Source organism: Charadrius vociferus, unplaced genomic scaffold, assembly GCF_000708025.1.
Source record: "Charadrius vociferus isolate BGI_N301 unplaced genomic scaffold, ASM70802v2 scaffold12, whole genome shotgun sequence".
NCBI classification, from domain to species: domain Eukaryota; kingdom Metazoa; phylum Chordata; class Aves; order Charadriiformes; family Charadriidae; genus Charadrius; species Charadrius vociferus.
Genome location: NW_009647422.1, coordinates 3,007,397 through 3,029,017, shown reverse-complemented (window position 1 = coordinate 3,029,017; position 21,621 = coordinate 3,007,397). Strand labels below are relative to the sequence as shown.

General features: G+C 45.6%; 1 protein-coding gene across 1 annotated transcript in view; it reads right to left on the bottom strand.

The window, feature by feature from the left end:
* PTH1R (parathyroid hormone 1 receptor) overlaps positions 1 to 21,621 on the bottom strand; it is a 126,764-nt gene that overhangs the window by 22,493 nt on the left and 82,650 nt on the right. Inside the window, 4 exon segments of the mRNA XM_009880511.1 lie at positions 1,136 to 1,230; positions 13,342 to 13,460; positions 15,005 to 15,093; positions 15,095 to 15,110. Of these exon segments, the coding sequence (XP_009878813.1) occupies positions 1,136 to 1,230; positions 13,342 to 13,460; positions 15,005 to 15,093; positions 15,095 to 15,110 (319 nt within the window).

Sequence of the window (21,621 nt, the reverse complement as noted above, 5' to 3'; positions counted from 1 at the left end):
AAAGGACAGGAGAGTGGTGGCATGGATGGGTTCTGGGTCTACATGATGTGACGTGCCTCCAGGAGGGGTCTGCAGTCCCCTTTGGTTTGTGTGTGTCATAGATTCAGGGGCTGGGATGCTCTGCTATCCAAGCCAATCCCCTTGACCTCCTTTTTCTCACTGAAGAGAGGGCTGAGCTCTTTTAGAGCCAACGACCCCACAGTTTATTCCCAGTGGTATGTGTCTGGGGTTTAGCTTGAGCTTGCACGGTGGGAGCTGCAGACACCTCGTGGCTATTTGCTTCATGGAGAATTTCCCTCCACAGATGTTGCCTGGGTCCTGCTGTCTGCTAGGAGAAGATACCACCAGCCACTGAAGGGATGCGAATCTGGGGCTCAGGGGACTGGGGCTCAGCAGCCTGCTCTATCTGCACCTCAGCAGGTATGGTTTCCCAAAGGACAGACTTCTAGCTCTGAGTGACACCTTTCATCCCTCCCCTCCCCTGGTCAGCAGGAGATGCAACAGCCTGGTCTGAGGAATGGATGGCCTGGGTTCAAAATGGTATTTAGGGGCCAACAACTCTTGGCAGGAGTGGTGGAAAGGGAGGGTGGACAATCAGAGTTGGGAGGGTGAACAATCAGAGTTAGAAGGGTGTGCATTCACTTTTGGATCCCTAAGTACAGCAGCACCATGGGGAGATGGGAGGAGTGAGTCCAGTGCTTTTACATGGCTGGGGTCCCCTTCAGCTGGTCTATCCTTCGTGAATCTTTGGGGTTAGAGTGGAATTTCCCTTATGGAGACCTTAGCTATCTAAAAATTACCCATCTAAATCTAAGCCAGTCATATGAAGGGGTAATAGAAAACCCTAGTTAGTCTTCCAAGGGAGACAAACCTCTTCCTGGAGGTGTCTCTCTTCCTGTTTGCTACAAAGGGGGTCTAGAAAACTCCATTGCAGGCAAGCGGAAGAAGTCCAAACATCCCACCCACCATCCCCCAAGAAGTTTGACCTAAGTGACACTAACACAGCCCAAAGCACAGATGTAACGTCTTGTGGCTCGCTGAAGAAGCGCATGCCACCCCAGTTTTATCCTTTAGGAAAGCCCGAGGCTTTTCCAGCCTAGTGACAACTTGCTTAGGTAGAAACAGAGCCGCCTACCTGAAGTATCCCAGGATAAGGACAGCAACTGTGAGGGATCCCAGAGAGATGGAGTATCCAACAGTATAAATCAAATAGAGGCGATCAAAGACCTCCTGCAGTACAAATGATGGAAAAAATAGCGTCACATTAGAACGCGTCCTACTGCATCGTAACACAACCGTGGTAGCAGCACAGAGATTCAGGCTATCGTACCTGCTGGGGGTGTACAGCTCTGGGTCTGGGAAACCTTTGGCAATCGCACTTGTTGTCAACTTTTTGACATAAGAGCAGCTTGGAAAGAGGTATTCATCTTTCCTAATGACTGCGGGGAGACAGGTTTTTTCCCGAGGGGCTAGTGATGGAGTTGGGTTAATCCCATGCCAGGGAGTTTTGCAGCATTTTCATCCCAAAGGAACCCAAAGCGCTTTACAAACTCTCAGCCAAATCCAGAGATCACTTGGCAACTTTTGCTTGTACAAAATGCCCGCTGACCTGGGATTTTTGCTGGAACTGTAAGATTTAGCCATAAGGCTATGCTATACCATTGCTGAATGACTGATGTCCAGGCTGGTGGAGTGTCAACCCACCACAGAAAACATGGGGAAGATATACTTTGGTTGCGGGATATAAGAAGAAATCACCTGCATTTAGTTTTTCTTTTTTTAAAATTGAAGTCAGCCTATGACTACGGTTATCCAATCCAGACACAACTTTAGCTTGCCAAAGTCCCATTGGAAAAGGTCCTGTCACAGAAGAGCTCATAGTAATTAGGTTTTAGTTCTCTTGGCCCTCTATATTTTAGAGTTGGGCTTAGAAACCCTGAGCTTTCCATGAAATATTGAGATATTTTTCTTTGTCCTGTGCTGGGGCATGCAGCTTAACTCAGGCATTGCTGAATATCTGCCTGAAAAGGGTTAAAATGCCTGCCACCGTCCTAGCTTGTACTGCCTTTACACGTCTGAAATTAGAAATAAACCCTGAAGAAACCAACCAATTCAGCATCTTTCTCCTCGCTCCCTCCTCCCCTGCCTCCCGCCTTTCCCTCACCCCACCCGCTGGGTTGCAATAACATTAGTAACGCTGGGCTCTGAATGACAGCTCTGATTTTGATTTGAGGCTAGAAATGCTGTCCTGGAATGTGAAACCTCAGCCCTATTACATCAGAATCCCCAGATATGTGAATATTTCTTTGCGGTTTCCATTGGTAGAGTGGCGCGCTTGCCAATATTAATCTAGCGTGTGTGTATGTGCATATTTATATATCTCTCTCTATATATCTGTGGAGGCAGCAGGCACTGAAAAGCCAATGTGAGCAGATTCACGAGTTCCAGGCGGGAAAAAAAGCTCTCCTTCCCTTCAAAGCCTGGTGCACTTTTCCCACTGCCAAGCTGGAATCCTCTTTGAACTGGAAAACGTTTGCCTCCCTGGTGAAAATTTAAGAAAAAAAAAAAAAACCTACTCCAAATTTAGGATTTTCGGTAATTCAGCAGTTGTGAGGCGGTACTATGCCAAGCTGAACAAAAGCATCCCTGAGCCCCATTCAGAAATTCAACCGGAAAGATCCACGTTCCTACCGGACAACGACACCGTTGTAGTAGCGATGGCCTTGGGAAGGGCCTGCTTATTGGCTGGCAGGACATTTTCGGAGGCTGTGGTTAATTCCTCTGATTAACCACAGGGCCTCTTTTTGAAAGGATGTTGAGTCAGAACTGCCAAGACATACACATGCATGCATGCATGCATGCACGCCGCTGTGCCTGCTTGCAGACATAGGTGCCACAAATCTTACCCAGTGTCACGATGGGGGAACCTTCAGGGAAGGTGATTTTTCAGATGGGGTGCTTAGGTCCTCGGGGGAAACCTCAGGAACAAAAGGTTGAGGTTCTCCAAAAAGCTGCACAGGGCAGCCCTTGGGAGGGCAGCTCATGCTTGCAAGTTTCCAGGAGTGTTTGTCCTCAGGAACGGTGAGACCTGAATTTACCCAGGAGGGAAAAAAAAAAAAAAGCTCCAAAGGCAATTCCAGGTCTCACTCATATCCTAGCACAAGGGAGGTCCCAGCTTGGTGGAAACCACAATGCTGAATCAGGAAAGGTCCTCCAGGTAACAAAATATTGAGTCATCTGCCAGCTGAAACAACCACCTCCATGGTCTGAGAACCTTCTTCTTGGAGCTGAGATGGATGAGAGTTTAAATAATTCACAGAAGACCACAAAGGTCATGCGTGGCCAAGCCGTGGACACAACTTGGATGTCCATAGTCTCAATACAGTGCACTACGTACTAGACCGTCCTGCTAGAGCAGGAGCTCTACCTAATGTCTCTTATAAATCCACCCTGAAGACACACTGATCACCACTGGTCATCCACTGACCTGTTGGAGGAGGCAACCCACCTGCAAAATCTGACCTTGCTATACCATGAGACCCTGGTTTAAAAGGTGTGATACTTTAATCAGTGTCATTTAATTTGACTCCTGCAGTAATCCTTCACTGCCTCAACTGTTGAAATAAGTGCACTGAAAATAAAGAAGAAGAGCTGAAAAAAAAGCTCAAGGAAAACCAGAAAGACAAAACCTCAATATCTGTGATTCCAGGGGTTGGGATTATCAGCAAAATATTATAAAACTCACAATACAGTACCAAAAGTAGGGAAAATCAGTTTCACAACTGATGTCCTTGCATGTTGCCCTCTACGCACATAATTCCATGCCCTGTTGGGATGAGATAATGATGGGGAAGGTGTGGGATGGATCTGATCCCCTCTTTCTTCCCATCTCTTACGACTTTCCTGTGCGTCTTGCATCTGCAATCTCCCTAAGGAGTACCCAACTTATCCCCTTCCCCTGCTGAAAGGACCTGCAGAAGGATGCTCTGGAGGCCTTCCTTTCACTTGGCTGAGTCAGTCGTGGTTGCTCCTGGAGGGTCCTGGGCAGGATGAGCCCTCCCCAATGTGGCTGAGCTGGTTTTCGGGTTGGTGAAATGACTTCCCATCAAGTCATGCGCCATGCATCCTCTCGAGGTCATGCTCTGTGGTGCTCTCAGGCACTGCACAGCCTCAGGGCACTTCCTTTCCCTCATCCTCGCTGGTCACACATTGCAAAGCTCCACCAAACCACAGCCGTCTATCGTGTACAGCCAGGTGACACGATCTGTCTGCAGTGAGATAGCCCACCTGATCCTGCCTTCTCAACCTCCCTCCAGCCATAACTCAGAGACTGACAATAGATCGAGCCGCGAAAAACGTAAGTACTATTTCAGATGTATTGTGTGCTGAACCCGTAACAAGATCTCCCTTTCCCCCTCCCTCTTGGTTTTGTGGGAGACTTCCTCTCTGCTCCCCTTTGCATCTCAGCTTTCCACCAGCCTGACCTCAGGGTAGAAACTTCACAGCAGCCCGGTGGCTTCGGGAGAACAGGAAACCAAAACAGAGCTGGAGATGGCTTCTGCGTGACATCAGAGAGTGCATGGAAAAAAAAAAATAAACAAAACCCAGCCACCATGGGCATCCACAGGCTGGATGTGCCCCCCTCCCGCAAGGGTCCCTGCATTCCCCACTCCCTGCTGTTTGGACGTCTTCCAGGTGTGTGACCCTCAGAGCGGTTGGCTGTTACATTTTCATACTGTGCTTCGGCCTTAACCTGACTCCTAATTTGTCCACTTCCACCAAAGGGGGGGATAATTTGCATTGATCTGAATCCAGAGGAAAACTGCTTTCCTCTGCAGGACAGCTCAGAGCTACATCAGAGCACCAGGCGAGGGGTTTCGAGGCCCCATCCATTGTGAAACCACGGCTGTGCTTTCGCTCTTGCGTTGCAGCCAGCTGTAGGACAGTCTATATGAAGAGTATTTCTGCTCCCTCAAATTCTAGTATGGATGAGCACCGGCAGTTTGTCATAGTGGATGTGGTCCTCTAATTTAGACGTCTACGGTGTGGGTAGCTCCATCAGAGCTGGCCATCTGAGGTCCCAGCACCAGTAAGAAAAGGTTGCTTTAGGCCACAACTCATCTATTTTAATCGCAGGATGGTGCCCTCAGTCATCAGCTGCACTGACTGGGTTGTCATAAGAGGAGTCCAGAGTGACTTGCGCAAATAGAGGTGTTCACATTTATATAGCAAGTCCCACCCATCTGAGTCTCAGGTAAGAGGTCTTGTGACCCTCAGGACTCAATTCAGTTGTCCTTCCATGAGCCTCATGTCATTTTAGACACCTAAGTGTCCTGTATGGCTTCAAGCTACTTTTACAGAAGGGTTTGAGTAGGTCCCATGTTGTATCTGCAGTTCCCAGGCAGTTATCTCATACACCTTAGAACATCTCGTTTAACTCTGGGCATAAACATAACCTACATTTCAGCATCTGGATGAGACCTTCAGGGCTTTGGTGTTCATGAGTTCTGTTTCCTTCCAGTGTCACAGGGAGGGACGTGGGTGACCAAGACATGTGTTTTCTAGATGACTGGTGGCAAACTCCGTTCTGAGCATCGTTGCACCATGCCCTGTATCCAGCTTTCTCCTCTCATCCTTTTCCTTTCCCCCTTTGTGAGACAATAGCCAGACTCTGCAACATTTAGGATGTCAAGCTGAAATGGATCCAGTGGTCTTTTGAGGGGTTGGCAGGCTACGCTGAAGGGTGGGATTAGCAGTATATGAGGATGGAAGCATATGTAAGGGCTTTCCAGATCAAGTATCTGCAAAGTTTCTCAAAGCTGCTGATTCAGATGTTGCTAATGACATGTTTGAAATTAGCAGGGGAAGCATTTTCTGCTTTGAATGATAAGCAATGCCAGAAAGCCTCTGCCACTAGCTCCAGTCGTTGCTTTTCTTGTCTTTTTTTACAATAAAAGATGCAAATAAAAAAAAACCAACCCAAAACTTAATGGCAGGGAGAAGGGATATTTGCAAAAGGCACAAAACGGTCACTGATTTCCAACGCCTAAGGGAAAACACTGAGTGTTAAACATGACCTTTTTGCTACAGAATTCTGTTCCCCTCGTCTATAGAGGTGCCGGGCATGTAGGGTCCTCACAATCTGGATAGCGACTGGTGTGGGCTCTCAGACTAAGAGACCCCAATTTAGATGTGCAAATGTACATCTTGGGGTGTGTTGAGTGTCTGTGTTCACATCACGGTAAAAAAGGAAAGATCTTCAGATTTAGTTACAGACACATAAATACTAAGTGCTGCGTGAGATGTCTGAGAGCGCTCACGTGGACCCCAGAGGCTGTTGCAGAAGAACATGGGGCTCATAGATACCTGCCAGCCTTGTGCTAGTGCTGTAGGTGGTGTGATGCACCTCCAATGCATCTCTGGCAGTGGTGCCAGGTGTCTAAGTGTAGGCAAATAAATCAGACCCCTTAGCTGATGATCCGAGGGCTGGAGCTCCTCTCCTATGAAGACAGGCTGAGAGAGTTGGGGTTGTTCAGCCTGGAGAAGAGAAGGCTCCAGGGAGACCTTATAGCAGCCTTCCAGTACCTAAAGGGGCTACAGGAGAGCTGGGGAAGGACTTTTTACAAGGACATGTGGTGATAGGATGAGGGGGAATGGTTTCAAACTGGAAGAAGGGAGATTTAGATTACATATTAGGAATAAATTTTTCACTTTGAGGGTGGTGAGCCCCTGGCGCAGGTTGCCCCGAGAAGCTGTGGCTGCCCCATCCCTGGAGGTGTTCAAGACCAGGTTGGACGGGGCTTGGAGCAGCCTGGGCTGGTGGGAGGTGTCCCTGCCTGTGGTAGGGGGGGTGGAACTAGATGATCTTCAAGGTCCCTTCCAACCAAAACCATTCTGTGATACTATGAACTGCAGTCAACAGAGCTGGAGAGTTGTTCATCTCTATAGAACAGCCTATGAAAAAAAAAAAAGGAAGAAGGAAAAGGTTGGGAGTAGACCTGTGTCTCAGGAGTCAGCTGAGCTCTTTGGGTACCCCATAGGTGTATTCATGAAAGGTAGCACTTTTCCATGTCACACCCAGTTTATCTACAGTATTTATAGCCACAGGACATCCAGGATGCCACAGAAAAAATGTGCCCCAAATCTGTTGTTCACATTAATAGAAAAAAGTTCTCCCAGTCCTATGCTAAGACCACAGGCTGAGAATGCCCCACAGCTGCAGGGTCTTGGAAGGCTCTAAGTAGGGACAAGAGCTCTCTTTACTTGCCAGCCTCCATAAACTCTCCTTAAGCATCTACTATGGGCCAGCAATGGTTAAATATGTGGTAGAAGGGGACTATATCTGACCCTGTGTGTTGTGTTGTGAGAAACCTTGTGTTTTCACAGAATTCACAGAATTCACAGAATTGTTAGGGTTGGAAGGGACCTCTGGAGATCATCTAGTCCAACCCTCCTGCCAGAGCAGGGTCACCTACAGCACGTTACACAGGACAGTGTCCAGGCGGGTTTTGAATGTCTCCAGAGTGGGAGACTCCACCACCTCTCTGGGCAGCCTGTTCCAGTGCTCCACTACCCTCAAAGTAAAGAAGTTCCTTCTCATGTTAAGATGGAACTTCCTATGTTCAAGTTTATGCCCATTACCCCTCGTCCTATCACTGGGCGCCACTGAAAAAAGACTACTCCCATCCCCCTGGCATCCTCCCATTAAGTATTTGTATGTATTAATAAGATCCCCCCTCAATCTTCTTTTCCCTAGAAAAGAAGTTTTCATGTGAAGTATTATTATGGTGCTGTTATAAACCACCAGACTTCCCCAGCAGACTTTAGGCATACACTATTATCGGCAGCACTGCACTAAAAGGTGCCGCAGCATTTACAGGAATGCACCAGACCTAACCTGTAGGCATGAAACGAGGACCGCACGACAGGGTTGTTTGCAAGAATGAAGAATGCATCTCCATGATGCTTTTTTTTTTTTTTTTATTTCTACACATATTTTAAAACATCTGCCCATCTTTCATGGTGCAAATGTATGACACACTGATGGAATTTCATCTGTATAACTCAGTATATGCTATGTAAACAGGTTTTATGCCATCAGTTTGAGGCTACACATAGTTGTTTGCTTTTAAAAGGACCCCAGAGAGCTCCAAGAAACAGGCCAGGCATAGAAGATTTTTGGTTTGAAGAATGGAGTTTAGATAAAGCAGCCCTGCAACATGCTGTGCCTTTCCCATTGTGTTTGGTGTGTGATGGATTCTCAAGGCCTCTCTGATTTCCCCAGAAGTAGTAAAACCGCCATGACATAAACACACAGTAGCAGATGAAGACAGGACTGGCGGGCTGAGGTTAGATCTTAGGATGGTCCATCTTGCAAGGCTGGTGGTTTCCAAGCTGAGCTAACCTCCCAAGTTGCTGGCTCATATTCCCCTTCCCTATGATTTCAGTAGATGTAGGTCGCATTTACCCTTAAGCTCATCCTTGAAAACAAGGTGGGTTTGATCTGCTTTAAAAAAAAAAGTGTTTGGCATTAGTGTTGTTTCTGGGGAGACGGGAATGAAGGAAATTTCTGCTTATTGAGCAAAATATGCCATGACTCCTGCCAGTGCCTGAAAAGGTGACCATAAAAATGACCATGCTGAAGGGGATGCAATTGGCTGGCAGTGTGGAAAGGAAGGGGGTCCATAGTCAAAGCCCTACAAAGGTTTTTGGAGGGAATGGCCTAAAGAGCTGCCTACTAATGCCAGAGGCACAACAGGACTTCACATGTGTGCCATGTTTTATCCAAGCACTGAGGAGGATCTCCAAGAACACAGGTCGCCCTCACTCCTGTTTTTAAGGAAACCTAAGAAAGATGTAAGGACAATGGCCAATCTGGGCCAGGGCTTTTAGCCCTGCTCCCTGTCTCCTACCCGCCCAGGAACAGATGCTTAGGGAAGAGTGTAAGAACAGAACAAATATAGAATAAATAAATATATATATATACACACCCCTCTGTGTATCTATCATCTAGTGGTTATGTAACTAAAGGGGCTCCAGGAGAGCTGGGGAAGGACTTTTTACTGGGGCATGTAGTGACAGAACGAGGGGGAATGGCTATAAACTGGAAGAGGGCAGGTTTAGATGAAACATTAGGAACAAATTTTTCACTTTGAGGGTGGTGAGGCACTGCACCAGTTTGTCCAGAGAGGTTGTTGAGGCCCCATCCCTGGAGGTGTTCAAGGCCAGGCTGGATATGGCCTTGGGCAACCTGGTCTGGTGGGAGGGGTCCCTGTCTATGGCAGGGAGGGTGGAACTGGATGATCTTTAAGGTCCTTTTCAACCTAAACCATTCTATGATTCTATGTAGCAGTGCTGCAAAACCTCTCCCAACGTTCAGCAGCTTGTGGTTCAGCGACGTGAAACACGCAGCAGACAGATAAACAGCTGGTGTTTAACCACACCGCCTTCCTCAAAGAGCGAACACCGGCCAATCCATTCCCCTTCCTCCCCTTGTCCTACTGGCTCTCTTGAAACACCGGATGGAAAATAAGCGAAGCAGAGCTGCCTGGTCTGGGGTGGGAAGCCACAGATCTCTCAGCTTATCTCTTCAGAGGCAGGGAGACTTTCTGAAGATCCAGGGTGCAATTGGGGTGGGGCATACCCATGTACTTCTCCTGGGGAAGGAGTGGGAGAACAAGATTTTCCACCATCTCTGCTGCACTGGACAAGGGCTACCTTAAAAGCAGAATATGAGAGAATGTATACAGACTGTGGTGTAGTGGTGGTTTTTGGTACTGCCCGAAGGCAGAAAGAAAACTCTCTTATCTTCCCATGGTGTGCTGCTAAGAAACCTTTCCACAAAACTTCTCCCCACCCCTTGCTAAACAGTTGTCTTCTACAGAACATGGTTGTTCACGGCAAGATTAATGCTATCTGCAAGGTGTTTGGGGAAACACACTTCAAGAGCTAGCTGCAGCCTACCTGCTCTCCTGGCTAAAGAGAGGGCATCAATCTTCAGGGCTGCCAATCCAGCGTCCTTCAGCAGTGCTAATTTTCCCTTAGAAAACAGCCCAAGAGCAATTGCTCACTGGGCAGTTACGAGCTGTTAATTCTCCTGGCTCTGATGGCTTTAGCATACTTTGCTAATTTCAGAAAGCGGTTTCCGTGCTGCTCTCTGTGAAATAATCCTCTTTATATGGTTCAGGAAAAGGTAGCGAAAGACACAAACTTTCTCTGGGGCCCGCTGTTTGCTGCTTTGGTCAATCTTATAATTATCCCACAGTGGCTAAAATGAGAAAACTACACACCTAAACAAACATACATGGACATATATATGTGTGTGTGTGCGCGCGCACATGGACGTGGGTGTTTATTTAGGTGTGTGCGTCTGTGTATATAGCTATCTATAGATATAGGCCTATTTTTAGAGATAGCAACGCAGATATATATATAGTCGCAGACAGACATTTTTTTCCCCAATGCTTTCTAATGCATAGTTTCTTAAAAGTTCCTCTGGTTACATCTGCTCGGGTGCTGTCCTACTTGGAATCAGCCCATGATCTCCTTTTAAAATGTTGGTTAAATGCAGCTGTTACTGGTGACGCAAAGATGCTGTTCCCCAGGGGGGGAAATAATAATAGAAAACAATCTTGCTATAAAGGCGACTAGTCTATCTTGCCAAATTCCCTGATCCTGACATCTCTTGACATATTTACTTCAAGGAAAAAAAAAAAAAAATCAAAGGAAGGTTTATTAATACCAGTGGTTCTGAGCCACGGTTGGGTGTGAAAGACAAGAGGCCTTCCTTGCTCTCTGAAAGTCATCACCCAACTGAGAAAAAAAAAGGACATTCCTTTTCTCTTTTATTTCCAGAGTGCTTTTTGTACCAGAAGGCCCAAGAGACCCACGGTGGATGTATATGCATTGATTCACTTGTCACTAAAACGCAGCCACCCCTATGGTGAAACGAGGCAACGACCTGAGAGCGTGCAGCATCGCTGTGAGGTGAGTGCAGGGTTGGACTGAGGAAAACAACCTCTTGCAAATATGAGGTTAATAAAACCAATAATAATAATGAATAGATGCTGTTGAAAAGCATTTGTTAATCAAACTACAATTCCAAAGCTGGGGGAAACCTCCATTGTTTCTAATGTTCTTTGCACTGGGCAGGCATCACTTAGCAAGACCATGTGGTCCATTTAATCTGAACAATGATGATGGTCTAATTTGTCCTACAGTTAAATATCATTAAATTCACCCCTGTGTAGCTAGACTAGAAAACTCATGGCAAAAGATGACTGAGCCTTGTGTACAGAATAATGAGGATGATGATATTGGGACGGTTATTAAAACAGCTCATAAAGGGAAAGGTCATGAGGAGCAGTAATTTTCCAAGTAAGAACAGACATTGAGAATAAAAATGAAGTCTTCTGCATTGTGGTACCTCATCTAATGTCTCTCCATTAGGAAGAACAGTCCACGTCCCCTGTCTGTGCAGTGACCTCCTCAACACTCAGGAGACACTGACAAAGATAGATACATGAAACCCAGGGCAACAGACTTTGTCTTCAGTCTTTTTTACCAGCCATGGGTGGAAGGTCCCTACTCCTTCCTTGTGCTGATAACAAATGGACAACTCTCTTCTTCTTCATACCCTTCCCCTACAAATTTACCTGGACCAAGTCCTAGCTGCCAACATGGGAGGTTTAACAGAAAGGACCTCCTTTCCCTAGGGGAAATCCAGGAGACTTATTTAAATGGAGAGGTCTGCAGCAGATGACTCCCACCTCGGGACATGGCTGAGAGAGGTGGGAGAGGGGAGATAATGACTTCAGAGAGGTCAAGAAGTTTTACAGCTTAGTAAAGCTCTCAGTGTGAGCAAGATGTTCAATGACTCCAACACCTACTCCAGAAACTTCCCAGAAACCTCTGGGGCTAAAATAGTTCTTTCCATTGTATGGACTGGGAAAAGATGAGTCCCACCAAACTTGTTCTAAAACTGAAGGTTGTCCAGCACTGAAACAACACACTTCTCTATCAAGTAGCTGGAGCAGTACCTGGTGTATACAACCTTGCGGGTTCCTTGACTGCGTGATATAATGCATGTAGATGATCAAATAACATCTTTCCTCACTAAACAACTTCACTCATATGTTGCTTCTCCGTTAAGAGAAAAAAATACAAAAAAAACCCCTATGCTGTCGTTGGATTTAAAATTAAGAACCTTCTCCCCAAGGGACTGTATATCATCTTCAAGCCTGCTCCCTACCGTGAAGCTTGTGGTTAGATGTTTATCTCCAACTGTCTGAAAATAACCTGTGCTGCAAATGATCAGTCCCTAATGCCATACCCCTTATCCAAGGAGGACATCTTCCAAGTACCGCTGAGAAACCAGAGGTTCCTGCTAAATTCTTTGCAAATTACAGAAATAGAGAAGCAACCGCGTGTGGGTGGAAATGTCTTTCTCTGCGAAACAAGAAGGCCACATCCTCTCAGGTGACTCCACTGCCAGCTTTGCTGTCACGTTAACACAGAATTGCTTCTGTGATGCACTCAGCTTGGGAGACATTCAGAAGCTCTACAGAGCCCCAGTTGGGCTCAGACCCAGACAGAGAAGTAGGAAAATTCTGCCAGCCACTATCCTGCCAATCACCTGAATTTTTATAAAAATAAGGCCCATAGATCTGACAGACACCTTTTTTTCCCCCTTTTCCCAGGAGCATAACAAACCCTCTCCATGTGCTATGAATCCCTTTTCTAACTTCAGACTGGTGTCCCAGTTTCAAAATTATGACTACACCAGGATTAGTTCAAGATCTGTTCTTAGACGTTAATTTGCTTTAGCAAAGGACTTTGTACCCATCCACCTCCAATGAACAGACCACATAAAACCTCTGATCCTTGATTTATACCTCTCAACCAAGAGTTTCTCTGTTATTCACCTACTGAAGCATGGTTGCTACCGCTTTGATTGACACATCTTTTAGCTCTGTGTTTGTACATGCACTAGCACAGACAGTCATGTAAGCACTGGAATTATTGGCAACAACCTGGCAGCAAAATTATTTTCTGGTGGGGAAGGGGGAGTCTCAATGGTGTGGAAGAACCTTTAAGTTTCCCCAAGATCTCTTTACAAGTGGGATCATGGCAGCTGGAGGAACCTTTCTTGGCTTTGAGGACAATTTCAAATTCAAATAATTCTCCATCAAAAAAAAAAAAAAAAAAGATGTGGCTTTGGCAAGCTCAGACAGAGTTTCCAAGAGGAGGCAGCAAACTAGAGCTCATCAAGGGTTTTAAACAAGTCAGTGCTCCTTATATTAGCCAACAGTTCATGCTCCATGCACAAATGCAATTGCCTACCCTTTCCCTCGTCTCGTTGGTAAGGAACTTGGCACATTCACTGTAGTTTGCCCAGGTGCGGTTGTTGCCTGGGACCAACTCCCAGCTGCCATTCAGGTCACACCGGCGATAAGCATGTCCTGTGGGAGACAAACGAGAGACAGAGTAAATGGGACTACACCTGGTAGAACAGGAGGAGAAGCTTCTTTCAAGGGTGGATCCTATCAACCTTGGTGCCTCCTGCCTGCTTTGAAACTCATCTGCAAGAACACAATTTCCATCTCCTTAGCAACTTTCCAGCTGAGAAACACCAGAGAGCTAACAGCAAATTGCATTTAGTTTAGGTTAAACTGGGGTCTAGAAACCAAGAGAGAAGCTTTGAAAAGTCCCAAAGCACAGAATCGTCCTCAGAGTTGCAGCGCTCCCTATGAAAATAAACAGTGGTCTATATTACCCTGCTCTTTGTTTACAGACTCAGGGCATCTCAAGATAGATTTTTCTATGGCTACCCTCCTCATGACGATGGAGAAAGAAGAGAAGGCAAGGTTTCGCCTTAGGATTCGGCTGGCAGATGAAAACATCCATGTTCAGATGTCTGTGTGAGAGTATCATTGCATGAGCTGCGTGTAAGAAGTCCCATTACAGTTAACAGGGATGAAATCAGTCAACAGATCTATCTGTGCTGTGACTACAGAGGGAGAGCTTATAGAGACCTCTGCATCTAAGGGTCTTAAATCTGACTCCCACCCTGGCTGACTTCACCGGTGGGTTTCTGTGAGGTGGGGAATCCGTGCCATGTTGGGTTATGGAGAAAAAAAGGGATGGATTGCCTGTTCCTTCTGGCCTCTAGTGTGAAGTGCATGTGCAGGGGTCTCCACGAAAGGTCATCAGCCAGGGGTGAAGCTGGCTCAGCCCGCAGTCCCTTATAGAAAAGGCAGGACAGACTACGTGCAAGCAGGGTGCACAGGAATATCATTACTTGTTCTCTGAAAAGAGCATCAGTGCTCTGCTGGGAACATATACTCTTAATTCTCTAATTTTTCGGTCTTTGGGCGTACTGCTTTGCCTGGGAAAAGAGAATGCTTTAGATTTGAAAACACACTGAGGAGCGAGTGTACTTCAATTGCTTCTAAAAACATGCACAGACTTTGCGGCACCACAAGCAAGCCAAGAAATGTGCTGCCTGAGGGAAAGCGAGATAGGGAGGAATTCACATATTCTGGTTACCAGCGCTGTTCTCAGATACCCACCGTAGGGGTCTGGGCAGAGATCAGGGGCTAGAATTAACAAACCTGTCAAGCGAAGAATACAAATTGGAAGAAATATCTTGCGGGTTCCTATTGCTATGCAAAGTTTGCGGCATCAAACAAATGCAGGTTTGTAACGTTGCAAGACTACCCAGCTGTAAGCATGAAATCGGTGGTTATAATACTCCATTACAGTCTGGGTCGGGCAGGTGGGAAATTTGTCATTATTTCGGTTAAAACAGAGCTTTTTTTTTTTCCAGCATAAAAACGTAATGGCTATTTCTTAACTTCCTTTCCCCTGGCGTTACCCCTGCTTGGAAGGGAGTCTCCATGTGATAAAAAAAAGGGATGCTAAGGAGGATTTCTAATTTTCTGACTGCCAGGCCTCCCCTTGCTGCAGCTTGCCAGGCTGTGCTGACATTGAGGACAACACCTACCTTTGTGATTGAAGTCATAGATGTACTCGGGACATGGCATGGCCACCACTTTGCCTGGCACTCCTTCAGGCCAGCAGACAATACCATCCAGGAATACAAAAGCGATCTGTGGAAGAGACACAAGGGGAAAGATGAGTCACTGGACGTGCAGAGGTGACACTAATGCTCCACCATTTGGAGAGGGGCTCTCTGTGAAAAAAACACCACTACCATCACTCAATTTGAGAAAGCTGCTCTCAGGCGTCATTGCAATTTTCTTCTTAGTGTTTAGCCCCAGAAGGTGCAGCTTCTCCCAGGTTTTCTTTCAGGAGGAGGTGGTCTGACATGGGACAGGCTGAGAGAGCTGGGGTTGTTCAGCCTGGAGAAGAGGAGGCTCCAGGGAGACCATATTGTGGCCTTCCAGTACCTAAAGGGGCTACAGGAGAGCTGGGGAGGGACTTTTTACAAGGGCATGTGGTGATAGGACAAGGGGGAATGGCTTTAAACTGGAAGAAGGGAGATTTAGATGAGATGTTAGGAAGAAATTATTGACTGTCTGGGTGGTGAGCCCCTGGCGCAGGTTGCCCCGAGAAGCTGTGGCTGCCCCATCCCTGGAGGTGTTCAAGGCCAGGTTGGACGGGGCTTGGAGCAACCTGGGCTGGTGGGAGGTGTCCCTTCCCATGGCAGGGGGGTTGGAACTAGGTGATCTTCAAGGTCTCTTCCAACCTAACCCATTCTATGATTCTATGATAATAGCTGAGTACTCTCTGCAAGGGGTCAATGAACCCAGAAAGTTGCTTTCCCTCGTGGGCTTGGAAGAAAGGCAAATGGGGCAGGAGAGCAGAGTGGAGAACAGGAGAACTTGAGCATTCAGAACTCTGTGGACTGATGGGCAACCTGGAGATGCCCAAGGGAGCTTGGCTGGGTATAGCCTTGATATGGCAGCACAGATTTAAGCCTAGGCTGCCAAGGAGCTAGATTATGCTGCAGCTACCTTATTGCGAGGCTCAAAGCTACCAGTTCAGGCTTCCCTGAAAAGTACTTATGCACACAGAGCAGACTGGCTGTGGTTTAATGTCCACAGGCCGTTAACCTAAATTCAGCTGTAATTTTAACTCATTATTTATGTCAGCGAGTGCTACGCTATGTCGCGATGCTTCGCTGCTTTCTCAGATGTGCCTGTGTGCCTGAATTTGGGTACGCTTTTAAGTAACTCTAAGACTAGCAAGAATCTATAGAGAGGTGTCTGCGTTAATATTTCTAACTGTAAATAAAGAATATTTCATTACCTTGCTTCATAAGGGGGGAAATGATGGAATTTCTGTTTCCTAAAGATTTGCATCCTTTCGCCTATGGTTTGACATCCATTTCGCCTATGACTTCACCAGCGCCAGCTTCCCTCTCCCCCTGTTTCCCTGTGATGTCACCATGGGGCAAGATGCAGGTCATGCACTGATTGATTTGGAGCCGTGCCCATGCTAATTGGCTGCCGGCGCACACACACTGATTGACCGGTCACCTGCTGCCAAGCGCGACGTACAATGGTTGAGTTTTCCCAGCTTTCCCCCCTGCTTACTCACGATTTTGGATTTCTGCCCTTCGCTCAGTCACAGGTTTTCAGAAAAGCAGCAGAAAGAGAATGGGCAGGTGGAGAAATCACACAAGCCCCATTGCCTTAGGAAGGCAAATATCCTGGGAACTGTTTATCTCTCTCTGTTGTACTACTTTTCAAGGCTTGATGCTACTTCCTAACCTTTTGAGAAGGGAGTGGTGGGGTGTTGTTACAGAATTTTTCTTTAAGTCACCCTTCTTCTGCCTTTTTGTTTGTTGAAGAACGGTAAAATAGCCCTGAAGGAGAAATCCTGCCTCCTGCCATACACAGGTCTCCCTCTTCCCTCTGTGTATGTTAGTTTATTTGCAGATAACTGTGATTTATGTGCTTAGAGCAAGGAAAAGCAGAGATGGAAACCGAGAAATAGTCCTTCCCCACACTTTATGTCTGCCTTTTTCCCCAAAACCTTCTTTTGAAAATTGGCAAGTATATAATTATATATTTAAAGTTCTTTAATTGTCATTTTGCAATTCTCCAGTACTTGAGAAGTGTTTAAGCACATCTTCAATGGACCCGTGATTATGAGAAGCTTCGTTTCTCATTTCACAAACGGAGGTACCAGCCAACCATTCAAGGCCTCCAGCATCATGTCCTACATGAGCATATAGGCTAAGAGGGTCATGAAAGAACTTTGCAGCCCATGGGATTTACCACCAGCAGCTGAGGTACCGGTGATGGTGGCAGACTGCCCTGGGAGATAGGCTGCCTGCCCTCCCGCCAGTCTCATCTTCCTCATCATTCAATCCGCAATGGACAAAGCCAGAGCTTACCCATATTTAGAAGGGCAAAGAAATCCTCCAGGCTTCTTGAAAGCTGTGGGAATTGACCCGATTTTCAACACTGCTTCAAAAAGAGGGAAGTCAGACCCCATCCCCCACCTCTTAGGTCCTTCCAACTTGTCAACCACCCATTTCTGCAGCTTTTGATCCATAAACTCCCACTCCAGAAGGGAGCAAGTTCACATTCAGGCATGGATGTTCAACGTGGGCTGCTTTTCCAGCCCCTGAGGAAGGACTATCCAGCCAAATCTAACTTGGTGCTTACATATGCCTTTGCGTTGGGCTGTATTTACTACACCCGTCGGTTAACACCCAGAGTATTTGAAGTCAAGAGCAAAAACCGGTGAATCTGCCCCAGCTCCGCTTTCAGAGCAGCATCTTCACTTTGTACCGATGGCAGCCCGTGAAGGAGTTTATCAACAGTGAATAAAGTGTCTGACAGAGAGGAATTACACGCGAATCAAAATAAAACGGAACAGCCGGCTCTTATCTGCAAAAGAGCTCCACTGCTAAAGAAATGATAAGCATGGCCAAGATCTCAGCGTGTTTCATTAATATCAAAGCCAGTGCCTCAGCAATCTTTCAACCAAACAGTAATTTATCCTTCATAATGATTGTGCTTTTGCAAGATTAAATAAGAATCCAGGATTGCTTTAAAGACCTTTGGCTGGTATGGTGCCCTCCAGGGTCAGAGCTGACAGTGATCAATTCAGTCTGATGGTATTTTAGGACATGAAAAACAACAGAAAAACTCATCACTTAAAAGCTGATTTCTTATCTTTAATTCAGTGCTGATGAAAAGGACCACACTAATCACTGCCTATCTTCTAAAGCATTAACTGGGAGTGAGAGTAGAGGAGCTAAAATTACTCAGCATTGGTGTGACAGAAAGAAGGAAGAAGTTTATTACATTTTCTCTATTTCCAGTCACATTAGAGGAAGAATAATACTAGATTTCCTATTCATGAAAACTGGGAAAGCCCTTCCTGTTGGCTCATTATGCTACAGGATTACTTACACTGGGAAAAACAGTTTATTTATTTTTCATTCTCTGGAAGGATCAAAAGAAAAAGTTAAAAAAAAAAAAGTGCCCCACAAAATTTGGATTAGGACAAAATGTTATTGTCTCTGAGGGTTTTTTTCAGGCAAGAAAGTAAATAAAGATTTTATTTAGCCCTCAAAGTGGTTTTACTTAAAATAAGACCAATTCTTTTTACAAAATAAATAAATTATTTAGGTAAACTTTAAAAAGAATGCTGTGGAGAAACAACATTGAGGAGAAAAAAAATTCAGCCGAATGTCATGCTCTGAAATGTTGAGAGGAAAACCTTCCATTTTTCTAAAATCTTCACAACGACTTGCAAAGGTCAGCCTCCACTTGTAAGTAGTTTCATTTAGTATCATACTGCAATATTTGTCCAGAAAATATTAATGTGGAAAAGTATCTGGTGGGTACGCCCTCCTCATGCTGTAAACATACACACACACACACACACATTTGCAATGGACTTATTCAAAAGAAAACCGATGCCTTCTGGATAACAGAGTGTGAAATTATTTCTTTTTGGGTATTTAGATCCCCACAATCCTCCCCAAAAGCAGAAGGTTGAAGGCTCTGTGCAGAAAACATGGTGCATACTGGGGTTAGGACACCTTTGGGCTGTTGCTTTATCCTGTGGACAATTTGGCGAGCCACCAGCTGCCCCAGAAATTGAAAAAAAAAGGATCATCTTTGCTGCTTCTCACTGCATCTGAAATCTTTCCATGCCTCTGTGTATTCACCTGTGGAATTGAATCATTAAAGCTGTAAAAGGATCTGGTGGTACTCTATCTTCAAAAAGTGGCTAGGATCTCCCAAGAGAAGACAAAAATGAATCTGTTGTCTTTATCATGAACTGCCACGACACAGAGAAACCTCTTTAGCCTCCTCTCCATCACTCCATCATCCCCTGCCTCTCTCTCCCTGCTCCATTCTTGGAAAACCCATTTCAGACAAATTTGAAGGAGGGGTAAGACATGTCAGTCATCATTTCCTTCCTACAAATTTCACAGAGATTAGTAGAGGGAAGGGCAGGTGGACCTTTGGCAGCTGCCACCTGGCCAACCAGCCTTTACTGACTGACCAGCCAACTGGCAAGTGCATAGCTTAAAATTAGGCACAGCATGGCTGTTTCTTGCCAATCCGAAGCACTATGAGCGCAAAGGGAGAAGAATTGGACTGGGGAGAGGCACTGCAGTTATTAGTCTGTGGCTGGGGTAAGCTGGGGGGTTGGAAATCCACAAGTCAAGCCAGGTGCCTCTGGACCTCTTGGTTGCAGAACGAATTGAGAAGTTCCTACATCAACTGAAGCTCTTGGAAAACATTTTTCAAATGGAAATATTGACTGATGTCAACACCAGCCACACTTTGTGACTGTTGGATCCACATTCCTGAGTTTTAATGCAGCCAAAAGCTGTTTCTCCCTTTTATGTCACTCCTCTTGTCCCAGACAGGAACCCCACCATCCTTCTCTCACTCCTATCTTTAATACCTCCATTCCTCCCATCTAAGGAGACAAACCATCGACCTGCTGATAGGACAATGGGTAATAGTTTTAAACTAAAAGAGGGGAGATTTAGACTAAATATGATGAAGAAATTTTTTACAATGAGGGTGGTGAGCCCCTGGCCCAGGTTGCCCAGCGAGGTGGTAGACGTCCCATCCCTGGAAACATTCCAGGCAAGGTTGGACAGGGCTCTGAGCAACCTGATCTGGTTGAAGATGTCCCTGCCCATTGCAGGGGGGTTGGACCAGGTGACCTTTAAAGGTCCCTTCCAACCTAAACTATTCTATGATTCTGATTCCCCACATCCTCCCTCACCCCACCCCTTATCTCCTCTGGTCTGCACAGCTGTGTGGAACCTTTACTATTAATTTCACCAGCTTGAGACCACCGATGTGCATGTGTTCTGCACCTTCTGCCTCCAACTTTCTCCTATTTTATTCACACTAGAGGTCACTTAACAACTGAGCTGATGATAAAATGGGGAGGGAAAATACCATATATTCCATTGGTATTGTGCTGGAATGCAAACAAGACTTTTCTTTTTGTTTGTTTTCCCACATATTTCCTCCAAACATTTTTTTTTTCTCAGTTTATAAAAATATTAACATCACTAACAACTTGGCTTCTCTCTGTTGTTTTCCTTTTCTGCTGGTCATTTCTCAAAAGAGATCCACACTGAATTACCAGAAGAAATCTGAAAAATGGTGAGGAGTTTTGGGAAAACAGTCAAAAAATCCACAGGCTGACAATTTCTCCTGATGGCTATACTTTAAAATTAAAAAAAAAGAATCCATTTTTACAACCTTTTTTATAAGCTGTCATTAGACAAAAACAATCCACCACCTGCAAGTAGTGTGCTTTTGGCATGCTAAAAATAAGTCAATCTCTCCTGAGACACTGTTAAAAATATTTAGAAGCATAGATAATCAGAAGAGATCCAGTTCGTTCTAAATGCTGATTGAAAAGCTGTTGAAAAAATTCTTTTTTTTTTTTTTGTAAAAAATAGTTTGAGGGTTCAAATATGCTGTTTGGATTGATAGAGGTGGGTAGGTTTGGGACACGAAGTCACATGTTCCACGTGAACTGGGAATGCAAAACATTTCTTTCCTTGGAAGAAATAGCAGGATTCACTGAAGATGTAAGTCAAAAGGAATTCATAAACTTTTAAGAAAACAAGTAAATCTCATACATATCCCACATCCTAAGTGTGTCTTGGATGTGTGTCAGTCATTCAGGCAACGCTGAATGGAGGATATTCCTTCTCTCTCAGGCATGTATGTATGTGGTGAAGCTCCTCCAAATTCAGAGCTGTAACTCTTATGGATGGAAACAAGGAAGGTGGGAATTGCACTGAAGTTTCTCACATTTAGAGGACATCACTGACCACTTTGGTGCTGAAGAAACTAGTCTTGTAGGACAACATGAGTGGCTGGAAGTGAGGCAAGACCTTTTTCTTCTCCAAAGACTTTGCAGATACCTCATCCTGGTGTCTCCCTTTCTGTCTCTGTAGTTTGATACGAGTTCAGGGAGACAGGACAATCATACTTCTGGAGACCGTGGGGATAGTGATCACCACACTCCCTGACTACAAACCTAACACAGGCAGCTAAGCGAGGTTGGTAAAAGTCAACTGCTGAGGCAGGAATTGAAGCTTTGTCTACTAAGACTTATTTTACTTCTTCATCCCATAGTAGTTTGCTA